The 14110-nt window shown below is 35.3% G+C and overlaps 1 protein-coding gene across 1 annotated transcript in view; it reads right to left on the reverse strand.

The window, feature by feature from the left end:
- LOC150095721 (bicaudal D-related protein homolog) overlaps nt 1–13215 on the reverse strand; it is a 155139-nt gene extending 141924 nt beyond the window's left edge. Inside the window, exon 1 of the mRNA XM_090410035.1 lies at nt 12630–13215. Within this exon, the coding sequence (XP_090266161.1) occupies nt 12630–12890 (261 nt within the window). The 5' untranslated portion in view covers nt 12891–13215. The remainder of the gene's footprint in view (nt 1–12629) is intronic.
- Between the last annotated feature and the right edge of the window lie 895 nt (nt 13216–14110).

Below are 14110 nucleotides of genomic sequence, written 5' to 3' on the forward strand. Positions count from 1 at the left end.
ATAATGTTTTTACATGGCAGAAAAGTATTTGCTTAAAAAAAAAAAAAATTAATTCTTTAAATATACGTCAGCTAAGTATTGTTATTTCCATGCCTTCCTGAGATTATTTACCATACAGATTTTTTTATGAATATTTGATGATAATCCGAAATTAAAAAAATAGTGTAATATTATTTCGATTTGGCATGTTGCCGTGAATGATGACTAAAATAATAAATGTGTAACGTTTTACTGTGTAAATAATGCAAAACAGAAATAGTTTAAGCAGAACAAAACGTCAAGCGTTCAGTGGAACTGATTGAGCACTTTGCGCATGCTCAGATCAACGTCATTCAGCAGAATTTGAAACAAACTGAATGCAACTATACCCCATGAAGCAGGTGATAAATCAGTATTGAGAAACCCTCTTGAAACCTTACAGAAGACAAGAGAAGTATGAAAATGCAAAGAATGACGCCTGTTTTTTTTTTTTTTTCATTATTTATTATCTAAGTGACGTCATTGTATATGGAAGAAGGATTATTCAACGGCTGGTAAATATCAAATACTAGTTTAAAAGAGGAAAATGCTTTTTTTTTTTTTTTTTTTTTTTAGATTTTAGATATAATCTCATGTTCTTTTCCCCTTTGCAGATAATAACAGTTGCGCCACCAGACTTCTTTTTTGAAGAGATCATTAAGAGGCATTACTCCTTGGAGAGAAGCCTGATTTAGATAAGATTGACTGGACAACACAAAGACGTATGTTTCGCTTTCTTGTAACATGCAAGCTCATTTTCTTTTATTATCAGACAAGCCCGCTGTGCACAACAATAACAAAAAAAAAAAAGGGTTGAAGTTTAGGTGAACTGCGGAGCCGACGGGGCAAAGAAGAAAGTATTCCTGTTGTCATGGGTGGCTGCCGAATATTACGCCGTCAATCTCTTTACAAAATAATTAAGGCGTTTCATCATCCGCACACCAGCGGATGTGACCGGCTACTACTTAAGAAAATTCTCATATTTGATAGGTGGATCTTACTTGCACTGTCATCTTGTCCGTGTGACAGCGGAGAAGCCCACAGTCAAACGGTAAACCTGTACATCCTTCCGTAACCGCAAGGTCATGTGGATGGCGTTCCGGAACTGGCTTTGTCGAACAAGGGTTAGCTGAGAGAAAGAAGGCTAGCGTGCTTCTTTTGTGACTTTCTTGACAATGAATGTGCTTAGGAAACAGATATTGCTTGAGTTGGCATTTTGTCACCTTTTACTTATAGGGCACACCTTACTCCTTTTAGGTTTAAAAAAAAAAAAACATCGTATAAACTTGAGTTAATCTAGTCTCTGATGAGAACAGTATCGGCGACCAGAGAGAAATATTGTGGGTTTTTGACAGTGTGTGTGTTACAGTATGAAAAGATGCGGATCTAAGAACATGTTATAGAGCAAAAAAAAAAAAAAAAAGCTTTATCTCGTATTTCAAACAAATTCCTATTTTTTTAATTTCACAATAGCTGTTAAGTAAGTTCAAACTCTTAATCGAAAGTATTAATACAAAACAAATATACTGTTCCTGGAAAAAGTCGTGTCTTCTTAAGCAGTGTAATACTAGCGTAATCCATATGGAAGGTTGTAAGTACTCAGTTACTTTCAAAACTTTTTAAAGTTTTAAAAGACAAGCATCATTTCCTTGCTTTCAGCTACAAAACAATGGATATTTATTATCCTTTATTTTTCGTAAAAAAATATGACCCAATTTTCATAAAAAATAAGATAAAAAGTCAACTGCTATAGTCTGGACTTTTTTTTTTTCTTTTTTGAGATTAGATATAGGTTTATGCGACCGAGGGAACTCGGTAAACAATCTCTTACTGCTTGTTTTTGGGTCATGAGAAAAACTCGATCTGGAGAAGTGAAACATTTGGTCTAAAAATACCCACATAAGCATCGATAGTGAAGTGGAGATCACACATACTGCTTGTTATTTCAATGCATTTGCAAGTTGATTGGAGGTTGGTTTGTTTGTTGCACTGACAGGCAGAATAAAGAAATATACTCAATAGAAGAGTAGGACAGCTTGTCCATAAATGACTATCTTGGGCACGAAAAATTATAGTTACAATAAGAGGGAAACGGGGATCTTTCCCTCACACTAACAAATCTTACATTTTTCCCCCTTAATACACATTATAAGATCGTTCAGTGATTAAAGTTTTCGACAACCACAAATTTTAAAATCTTCGCTTTCAAATACTTAGTGATTGACAGTTAATGATGATTACCAGATAGACAATTCTTAGTCTAAAAACAATGTGTTTAGACACCAAACCCAAAGGGATATCACTTGAACAAAGAAATGCAACATCAATTATTTTTCAAATTCAAAATTCAGGCTTACAGATGGCATCAATGGCAATGTCATATTAAAAACGAGGATATTAGGAAAGAACTTGACATTGTCAGCATCCAGGAATGCGTTAGCAGAGCTAATCTCAGGTGGTATGGTCACTTAAACAGAATGGGCGAAGAAAGATTAGCAAAACAAATGTTCTCTGCCAGGTTGGCAGGAAAACGACCCAGAGGAAGACCAAGATATAGGTGGATTGATACGGTACAAAGTGCCTTAGACGATAGAAATATAAGATCTGATAATGTTGGAGTCTTGACAAGTAACAGACTGATTTGGCAGAAAACTGTAGGTAGGAAGTTAGTAATGATCTAATTTTTCATGTAGTACCATCATATCCTGTACACCTTTTTAATATGACATCATCAGAAATTTGATGATGATGAAATCAGACTTACACGTTTCACTGAAAGAAGAAGTGATGGTATTATTATTCACGAGGAAAGAGGAAGTTAAAATATGGCATTATCAGGATGGGCTTACGACTCGGAATATGATGCTACAGTTCCGGTATCCAATACACAGAATTATTATAAACTACTGCGAGAATTTTGGTAATTTATTATCACATAAAATATTATTAAAATAATATTAATGCCGAAAGAACACCGGACATTTATTTTTTGGTGCGAAAGACCTAGAACCTTTATAATCGCTTATTCAGATGAAAATGAGTTAGTCTCGGAAACTAAGTTTTTTTAACTATTAAAACAAGCACTGCGACTGAAGAATTAACAGACATAATAAACTGGCGTCATAGTTACTTTGACCATAATTTCAACCAAAACAATCTACGATTATTTAATACCTTGGATTTATTATGAACCAAATATCATAATGCACACTTTAATGACATTCATGGGGAGAGAGACATATTCATCATGATGAGGGATGTGAAATTATGCGTGAATTTTAAAAGGTGATAAGTGTGGAGTCTAAAAATCTGAAAATAGGTTATGAAATTTATACTCCTTGATTAGTAGGTGAAACTAATCTTTCGTTAGTCCTACGTTGAGATTTATACAGAGCAGGATTCAGATTCACACTCAATTTGGCTTTTCTGAGATTAGATTTATTCTAATCATTAATGGTGTGCATTCTATAGCTGGCGTGTCCTCCTGGTGTCTGATATTACGTGAGGGAATGATGTCATTGTGTGTCTATGTGGTCACGGTTTAGTTCATCAAGTGGGACTGGATAAGAAACTAGAAATGCGGCCACTCGAGCTAAATAAAGATGACGCAATATTTTCCGCATCCCTACTCCTTTATCCTGAACTTTTGTTGGTCGCAGTCAACTAAGAAAGATCACGGAGTCTTCTGGGATCATTCTTATATCGAGTTCTACACCCTGAGGGCAGAATGAGAGAAGTGTTTCAACAATAACCACAACGTTATTGCAGCGCCCTCTTCCGTTTGGATGTTCTTTGTTTTTGAAAGAAGAGAAGATGGTATTTTTAAAACTGAAATAGACAACTGTGTTATTATAATAATAATAATAATATATATATATATATAATATATATATATATATATATATATATATATATATTATTTTAGTGGTTGGACGTGTCTAAATCATGTTCAAAGTCTTCTTATGGATGGAATTCATCCCATTGTGTTCATCTACTTAATCACATTACAGCGTCGCTTAATGGGAATACTGAAATATATAGATAGACACTTAAAACCTTTGAAATCTGGGAATCAATAACTTTCGTTTTCTGATAGAAGCTTGAAAGAGTAACGCGACTCTGCTGTTAGCGAGAAGTAATATCATTTATGGTATAAGAGAAACAAGTGAACTTTGGCCGAATCTAAAAGCATCACATTTCAACGCGAAACCACTTATGCTTCACACACACACACAATCGATCCTTTTAAGGATAGGAGACCAGCAGGTGCACCAATATAGACACGAAGAAACACTGGTTGCCGTTTTCTATTTCTCATGTACTAATATGAACGCCATTAAGAAATCCAAGTACGCCCATTCCCCAGGTAACAATGACGTATATAGATCAATAAACGATAACCTTGTCTCAACATAAGGACTACCTACATACCAGCCTAAATATACTGGCAATCGACTGTCCGATAGCTCACCGGGATTGTTCTCCCACTTAGAAGTTATTAAAGATGCATTTTTTAAAACTCAATATTACCAGAATATTTATTATTTTTGTAAATTAAAGTATTAAATAGTTTAAAATATTATAAAATAATTTTAAAACAGCATACATACCTTATAAACATTTCATATCGTGATACTACAGTCAGATTATGACAAACAGCTCTCAGAATAGTTTCAACTATTGGCGCGCCATCTTTATCAAACGTTAGTTGGAGTTTTATTTTTGAAAAACCTATAATTATTATTTTAAACTCATTGGCTGACTTCTGGTGAGTTATTTTCGTATGCGATCTGGTTTCACTTCTTTAGACATTTTTTTAAAAGCATAAATCGTGCTGTAAATTGTATTATATCAAACAAAGAGTTCCGTGAATAATTTAAAATAATGAAAAAAAAAAATTGCAGAGATTTTAAAAAGTACAAAGCTGTTCACTCCAAGGAACTTGAAGGATCTACAAAAAATCTACCCGACTTTAACAGTATAAAAATAAAACAAAACTTGTATAAACGTGTACACTTGCATACATATTCATATAATGTACACCATAATGATCTTAAATCTAACATGTGATCTAATCATTACCAATAACAATTTAAGAAATTTGTGTAGTTACAGTTAGACGAAACCCAGTCTAACTTCTACTCCGTTTTATCGGTAATAAATTAGATTTTTTTCGCCCATCTTCTAATTATGGACTTTGTTGAGCAGTGTACGCATTTGCACCGAGTGTAGAAATGACCTTACGATATCCACTCCACCAGCGAAGTGGATGCATTTCTTCATTCTCATACCATCGGATCAGGTTTCTATAAAAGGGAGTCAATGGTTTGATATTTAAAAACAAAAATTAAAATTATATATATTTATGACTTTTTGAGGTCCCACTGAGGATGGGACTCCATACGGTGAATTTTCTGCATCTCTTAAAAGATAGATAGGCTCCGTTATTATGCAAAAAGTACATTGCAATGCTCCCCTACAGTGTAACTGCAATGGACACAGTGGCTGCGGTAGCAAATCTATTATTGGAGCAGTCTGTGACTCTAAAATCACTGTGTATGCTAATCGTATAATTCTACTGCGCCAGCCGAATAAAGAACTTATTATTACAACACAAGGTAAGTACTACACTACTTGACATTCAACCTCTTTACTGAATAAATTCTATTTCTTAAGACCCAGTCCCTGACTCCTGACACATCAGACCCAATATCTGTTCACTTCTAACCTAGATATGTGCGACCTGTCGGTGGTAGTTTTAACCTGGCATCATGTAGTAATTCTTGACCTGTTATGCTTTTCATTGCTATTATGGTGTTTAACAATAGGCCTAATTCCATCTGACACCGAGGTCATGTGTTCTACCGAGGGGGAAAGAGCAGTGTCCTGAGATATTGCTGAGTTTACAATAGAAAGGAAGTCAATAAGAGAGAAAAACAAACAGCTGCCCTTTTCTTCGAATGAAAATATAATCGGTAATCACGAGGAGGAAAAGATTAAACGGTAGGAGGCTGTTGTTCCATTTTAACAAAGAAGTAATACTGAAAGGAATGCCAAGACAAATCTGTAGAGGGCGGAGGGTTAAAAGTTGAATCTGTGGTGTTAACTATCCTTAAATAATCAATCAAAATAAAGCTAAGGGTTGTTAGATGCGCTAACTTTTGGAGCTCTCAGGTTTCTCAGGTTGGAGAGTTCCCTAAAATTAGTTTGTTTAAAGGGTAATGACCTATTTTAAATCTGTTTGGAGTTGCTATTCTAGTAGAGCACACACACTATACTCGTTTTGCTAGTTCCTAGCAATAATTCGCTTGTCAGATTTTATTAGGTTACTTGTTATGCAGCTTTCATGAGCTTTTAACACACTAGCGCGACCCGGCAGAAGTTTTTTTTTTTTTTTTCCTCTCTGTATTCAGAAATGTAAACATGTATCTCGTAATAAATATATATATATATATATATATATATTTAAAAAAAATCTATGTGAGGAACGTGAGCCAAGTACTGAGGAAGCAAGAAATTGTCCGCAATTTACGACGGACTACTTAACTGACATTTGGCCTGTTATGGTGCTGTCCAAATTTTAGACAGAAATTTCCAATTGCAATAATTAAAACGATGATATCAGCCATGTAACCACTTCTAATTTTTTATATCAGTCCCACCCAACAAAAAGCTGTAAAACCCTATAGCTATATTCCAAATTATGTCGAAACAGGTTGAATGAAAGGTCATTGGAAGAACCCCCACCCCTTTCCTTGCACGATCCCGTCATTTTTGTTCGACTCTGCTGAAATTCTTAAGGGAACCATAAACAATGAAAAAAAAAAATTAATTTGGTCGAAATCGGTTGGACGAGGCGACTCTAGATATGACTGAGAAGAAGAAGAAGGATTCCCCCCCTTTTTTTCCGGGGAGGGGGAGTGTTTTCAAAGTATATACACTGGTTTTATTTTATTTCTTCAGTAATTGGATTCAACGCATCAAATTTTGTAGAGGTCTGTCCTACTGAATATCTCTATCAAATGAAGGTGGCAGATCTATAATATTCAACTTAAAACTGGAGTGTAAAGCTGGATGAATTTTGGCTATATGATTCTTGCAATTAAAGTAGTATTTTTCCGATTTTCTTTAACTCATGTTAAGTCAGTTCTGTTAACCTTAAATTGCTGATACGGGACATCAGCTAAAACATATGTTTTCAAGACACACGTGCAACCAAATTTCAAAGCTCACATCCGAATTCCGACAAAAGCATATAAAGAAAGCTAACTGAACAAGAGTTTTAGATCAAAGAATGAAACAGAAAGAGACCAATCATTATACGACAAATGTAGTGTACTTTATGTTGTACACTGGGTGTAAGCCGAGTCCCCCCAACAGCTGTAGCTCTCAGCGTGTTCCTGCCGGATGTTGATCGGGCCATTGAGGCATTGTGTGTGTGTGTGTGTGTGTGTGTGTGTCTGACCAGAGTCCGTCGCAACGTAAGACCAGCTGTCAGTTCCTGCGTGGTGGAACAGTTGCTGGCCCACCTGCCTCATTAGGATCCCCCGACAAGGTAGGGAGAGTGCCGGTTGGCATCCTAAGTCATCTCGAATGGCACGTGCCTCAATGAAGATCTCTCTTTGTATTGGGAATGAGGGTTTGGTCGTCATTTCAAGTAAAGCATGATAGGGGAGGTTGGGAGAGAGAGAGAGAGAGAAACAAATATTCTGAAAGAAATACTGCGCCTGGAATGAAATCATTTTTTTAAATTATTTTTTTCAAAGATCTTATAGAGTCGTCACTCAGACAAACTTAAGAGTTTTTAAATTTTTTTTTTTAAACGTAACATCTATAGAGAATATCCTCTGCCACACTTCTTCGAGACTATCACTCAAATTAGGAAAAAGTTATATTTTGATAGTAAACCTATAGATTATACATTTTAGCTATTCAGAACTGTTGAAGATGACCAATTAGATGGAAATTGAGAGCAGAATAAACAGCTGCTTATAGCCGGTAGGAGGAGCTGAATGATTTCATGCAGAATACGATTTGAAAAACCACTTAAATCAAAAAGGCTTAGCATATGCACTCGTGATCATTTCGGTTTCAGAATTCCCATTGAAATATCAAAAAAAAAATAAAAATAAAAAATAAATTCTTAATCACTTTTACTTGACTATCACAAATATTATGTATACACTCTTTGATTATAAATGGAAGCGATGATAGACCAGTATATTTAATTCTTTTAAAAGTAATATTTTTTAATCAGATATCATTTTGTTTACTAGTATATTTGAATGCTGAATGCTCATAACATAGCTCTGATTTTGGCCAAAGGTCTGAAAAAGAAAAACAATTTAGACAAATTATTCAGCGCCAACTGAAAAGACGCGACTTTACGTCTAACATATTTTCCTCAAATGGCCTCCCTAGAACCTGACAGGCTTAATTGTAGTCTTCAAAACAAGTAATTTGATCTTAAAAAAGTATTTTTACCGTTCTTTCTATATTATCATTTTATTATTTATATTTACCTCCCTTATTATTTACCAATATGCGATCAACTTGCTACACAAATTCAATATCGTCATTTTAGTATATTCATACGTCATTGGCTCACTTAGTACTACGTCATACAATCCGAGAATTCGTCGTTTGCTATTCTCAATTTATACTCGCTAACTTGGAAACAAAGCAGCCAGTTAGGAATACTATTGCTTAGCAGACAATTTAGATTAATGGCTATCTGTAACCCGAAACTCTGCATAGGTTTGCTTGTAATATTATATTCCATTGGTTAAAAATGTAATCCAGGCTAGACCTCAAATTTCCTATCTAAATAACATATTTGAACTAAAACAAGGAAAGCAACACATTTGAAAAAAATATATAAATTATTTAAACCTTTAGGAGTGCATTAAATGGGAAGTCAAAAAAGTTAATTGACAAATCCTACTTCACGATGTTAATTTAAGGCTATTTGAAAGAAAAAAAAAAGTTTTTCCTCTCTGGTGTGGTGGTTATGGTTCTGCCTTATTTGGTCTATATATATATTCTCTTCGTAACTTTTACTCCACTTTAGTTTCGGAGCTGCAGATTCGCTGAACATTTTAAGATTTGTTCAGATTCTGGCTTAAATGTTTTAGATTCGTATTTCTCTAATTTTATAATCGAAATAAATTCCGGGGAAAAAAAACGCCATCTATAAGTCAACCGCTGAAACATCATAAATTTTCTTATAGCTGAAGCTAATTAGGCTAGCTAACAGAAAAGTAAGAAATTAAATAAAAAGAATCGGTGAAACCTTGGTAAAAACGCTATAGAAATACTAATACTTCACTTTGACAATATTCTGACTGGATTGTTTAGCCAGTAGTCTTGCTAAAAAATTTAGTAAGAGATTTTTTGTAGCGTAGTCGGTAGCAATGATGTCATCCCATTTATGCGAATATAGGAGATTTTATGAGAACCTTTCAGCTAAAGGCCAGTTACCCAGATTAATAATACTCGGTTTGTGTACTCAAAATAAATAAAAATAATAAGGAACTAATAAAAATAAACATTCTTAAAAATGCACTTGTTTTAGCTGGGAGTGACCCGAGCTCTATTGGAAGCATATGAAGACCGTTATCCCTTTTCTACCAAAAAGAACCGGGCGAGGGGAGGGGGGAAGAAAGACATTCCGCGTGAAATAATTAAAGTGTAGAATGTCCTGCGGTGGTTAAAAGGGAATTCAACAGTGAAAGTTTATGGTCCGATTGAGACCGTTAAAAGACCTGCGAACAGGCTGAGAATGATGCTGGGAACGAATGTCAACAAACAGGTTCCGATTGAATCGCCTCTAAAACCCGCACGACTCTAGTCTGTTCACCTATCCCACCACGTGCAGAAGTACAAATCTGAGAGGCACTGTTGCCAGCGGCTATCTTTCACTTTGCCCTCTCCGTCAACAATCCCTCAGAGTCAAGGAATAAGAGGAATTAAAAAGAAAAAGAGAAAAAAAAAGGGAAAGTTCAGAATAGCAACTTAATATCTATAATTTTAGGAGGGCACAAAATGACCTTCAGTTCACGACCAAGAGAACATTGCCCTTTGAATGAATGGTTAAGCCTTGTACTCGTATTTAGAGGAATAAGCCTATTCGAATGCGAAAATAATTGGAAATGATGAGTAAACCGAGTTCAGATATTGTGATAGCATCACGCTCAACACGAACACAGTTGAAGAAGCAAAAATATGGTTCCAAATAATAAGTTTTTTTCGCTTGGATAACAACTAAACCACTGGCATTTCCGGTTCGTGTGTGTGCGCGCATGAAATGAAAGCTTTGAACGGAATGCGCGTGCATCAGTGACGTCATCACAACAATACAAACTTGATGTTATGGCAAATGTATTAGCAACGCTTTGTTTTTTTGAAATTTGCTTAAAAAACGTACGCAGACGGTGCATTTTAGTATCCTTCTGTACTGCGTGACACAGAGGAGTGTTTGCATATTTTACACATGCGTTTCGTACAACCGAATCTTAATTTGTTTTTTCAAACTTGTGTTTTCGTATACGGTCTGTAAATTTTCACAAGAGTACAAATACATATGACACAGCAGTTTCTACAGCGCATGAGCAAAACGAAATGAGGAATCTTTTCTTATATATTGTCGTTTATTATTATTTTATGATAATCTTCATATTAGAAGTGCGAGACACTCTGAGAAAGCAGACAGTTTTTATACCGCTTTAGGCCATCAACCACACCATACGATGTAATCACATCTAGCGACGAAAATCATCTTATACAAAAATGAACTTCGCAAACTTTCACAAATATATTGTAAACGATAAATTGGTAATATTTAATGCCTTTCTGAGATGATTATATATATTACGCAAGTTTAAACTTATTAGAATATTTGCATAGTATATCTCAGTATTGCATTAGATATCGAAAGTCCTTTATTTGTCTTTTTTATTATTATTCCTTTAAAATATGTTTAAAAGCTATTTGCATACCTTCCAATTTTGACACCCAATATATAGTCCTTCTTTCCAAGTATTTAATTTTTTTTTTCAGTTTTTCATGAGAACTTTTCCATATAGATTGGTAGAGCCTCTTCTACTAATGGCTCGCAAAAAGTTAAGCAAGTTTGAGCGCGGTTAGTAGTTGGAAGGGACTATCGTTCGATGCTGTTGGCACACTCTCCCTCGATGAGTCTTTGGACTCCCTGGAGGTGTCACATAATAATAATAATGATTTACTTGAGGCTCCGTCAGCCACTGCTTGAATTTCACGTTTCAGATTAATACGGGATCAACTGCGCATGCTTCGCTTCCTTAAGATAATCTTGGTCAATTAGAGAACTGAACACGATTTCAGGGGGGAAAGTTTACCCGTTTTATCAGCTGTAGTAAAAGTAAACTTCGGTATATAGTATATCCTAGTTTAATGTAATCATTACTGTATTCAGAAGAATATTGCACGCGCACAATAACTGCATCCGGTTGTTACAGCTGAACTATAAAATAAACATCAAAAATATTATTATTGTTAACGGGTATCTCCATGGAGTCCAAAAACTCATTGCGGGAGGCCCAGACTATATCATAATATCGTTTTTTTTAATCATTCTTTACGAGGCATATCTTAAAGAATGATGTACACATTTACGATACCTTTAGGAATCGTATAATTCTAATTTCCTCCAACCGATTGGTTATACGAAAATAATAAGTTACTTTAACCTTCCAGACGACATTAAAAAACCGTGAGGAGTTGGGGAAGAGAAAGAGGGCATCATCCGACACGTGCCACGACACCATTTGCCTGACTAAGTTCTTTTTAGTAGCATTTTCCTAGGAAAGATTCTTTATTACTTTCTAGAAAGATCGCTGGCAGACTAAAATAACTTTCATTACGTATTTCGACTTCAGTTAGTCGTCTGCTTTTCTTTTCTCATATTATATTTGCTCCCAATGGAAGCATGCGCAGATAAACTCTTTTCTAAAAGCGTAAGTTACTTAATACATCAGGTGGTGACGAGAGTATGCAAATCTGAAAGCAGCCGAGTCATGTGTGGGAGATCACTCCATAAATAGTAAACAAACTATTAAAAAAAAACACGATTGATTGGTAATACTACGTTATTATGAATTTTATTTATTTATATCGAATCAACAATTACTTCAGTTATATGTCATTGTCATCTAACTTTGACATATTAAACATTTGCTAAATTTATAATAAACAGCAATGTTTTGAATGCAAAAGATGATTAATCAAAACATGGCACGAGCTAATCAGGTTATGACTAAAAGTGATTTAAGCATTAATATTAGTCTAATGACTACATTCAAAATTAAGTAATTTTTGTTTGAATATTATAGCTTTTGCAAAGCAAACGTTTGCTAGTAAATATCGGTTAAAACTTCCAATATAAAAATATCAATTTTATATTATTTATTTGAATAAAGTTTTATTAACCTATTATAAAATGATCTAAGCTCTAGTTGAAAAATTAGATCGAAAAAGTATCTGATAACTTAATTGTATATTTAAATCAATGATGGGTTGTGTTTTCTGAACCTCTCCAAGTTTAATGTCAACAATAAACACGCAAGGACACCTACCTCGAGCTTCCTTGAGTAATCCTCGGTGAGTTTTTCATTAGCCCGACTGAGTTCTTCGTTTTTTTCGAGCAGGGCTTTTCCAAGCTCTGCCGCCAAAATAAGGTCTTGTTCCTTCTGGGCCATTTGCGCGTACACATCGTCCGTCTCTCCAGCTTGTTGCGATCGTTTTTCTACTTCACTGAGATACTCCTCGAGGTCACCGTAAAAGTTCATGTGGCCGGACGAAGTCTGCTGCATTTCCTCTAATCGACATGCACACATCGTTTACATATTAGCAATCCGCACCACTCGGGTCCGAAACGGAAGGCGAACGATGACAGTTAAGGGAATCCTTAAGGGGTTCATGAAGCACGTCGCAGTATTCCTAATCAGCGCACACCCATATTTCACAAACTCGAAGGTTCAAAACGCGAGTAAATCCAATTTCAAATAAAGCGACAATCAGAATCGCTTTATTCGCGACTAGTTGTCGGCAGGGAAAGAACGCGTGCTGGCGAAATTACCCCTGCAGTAGCGATGAGCCTTTCGCTCTGTGACTGCATGATTTCATCGGACAACTGCGTGTTACCTTTGCACACAAACTGCTTCCATGGCAATGGGAACGCTAAGATAGCAGGGGGTAAAAAACTTTGCGAGCGTTTCTACGGTGCGTCACTAGGGAGTACAGGTATGCGCATGTTTCCTGTAAGTGGTCGTTATTAGCAATGTTTAGTGGCTTTCAACGTCATCGCAAAAATATGATTGTCTATCTCCTGTCTGTCGTATACGCTACGCTGTCTTAATGTGTGATATTTTACTTGAGTAACAATCTCAAGAAAAAAAGTCTTTTCATTTACACGATATCCCTTACAGTTCTCTAACCTCCAGGTGGTGTTGCTGACGTCATTCATCAAACAACCAATAGGAACGAAGTTGCACTGCTGGCTTAAAATCGTCTGCTTCACTGTAGAGCGGTTTGTTCAAACGTTAAGGCGGAAGTCAAGCATGCTAATTGCGGTTGGCGACAACTAGATCGCGTGTGGATTATCGACAACATCCGAGGTACGATATAAACAAAGAATCGAATTATCTTCTATGCGAAGTTTAAAGACTGTAGTTGCTACCAAGACTGTATTTATCGAGCCGAGTTGTGTCAGCTGATTGTAATTTGATAACTGTAGAGTTATCGTCCAACTTTTGCAAATCTAATCCTTTTTTAGTAATTAAATAATTAACTTTAATAATTAAATATAATTGAAACACTTAGGGGTGTATGATATATATATATATATATATATACGCATAGGAACGACTAATAAATCCTATTTTTAAAAACGTTTGGATCAACTTACCAATCTTCAAATAAAGAATCAAGGAAAAGTTAGCAAATTATCATTCTTAAAGAAAATATGAAATGTAATGGTAATTCGAAACTTTAGGTTTCAGATAGTTAATAACGATATATAATTGTCAAGGTATGCTCAAAAAGTTTGTGAACTGAT

Source organism: Typopeltis vanoorti, chromosome 20 (assembly GCF_054136105.1).
Source record: "Typopeltis vanoorti isolate ZY-2024b chromosome 20, IOZ_Tvanoo_1.0, whole genome shotgun sequence".
Classification (NCBI taxonomy): domain Eukaryota; kingdom Metazoa; phylum Arthropoda; class Arachnida; order Uropygi; family Thelyphonidae; genus Typopeltis; species Typopeltis vanoorti.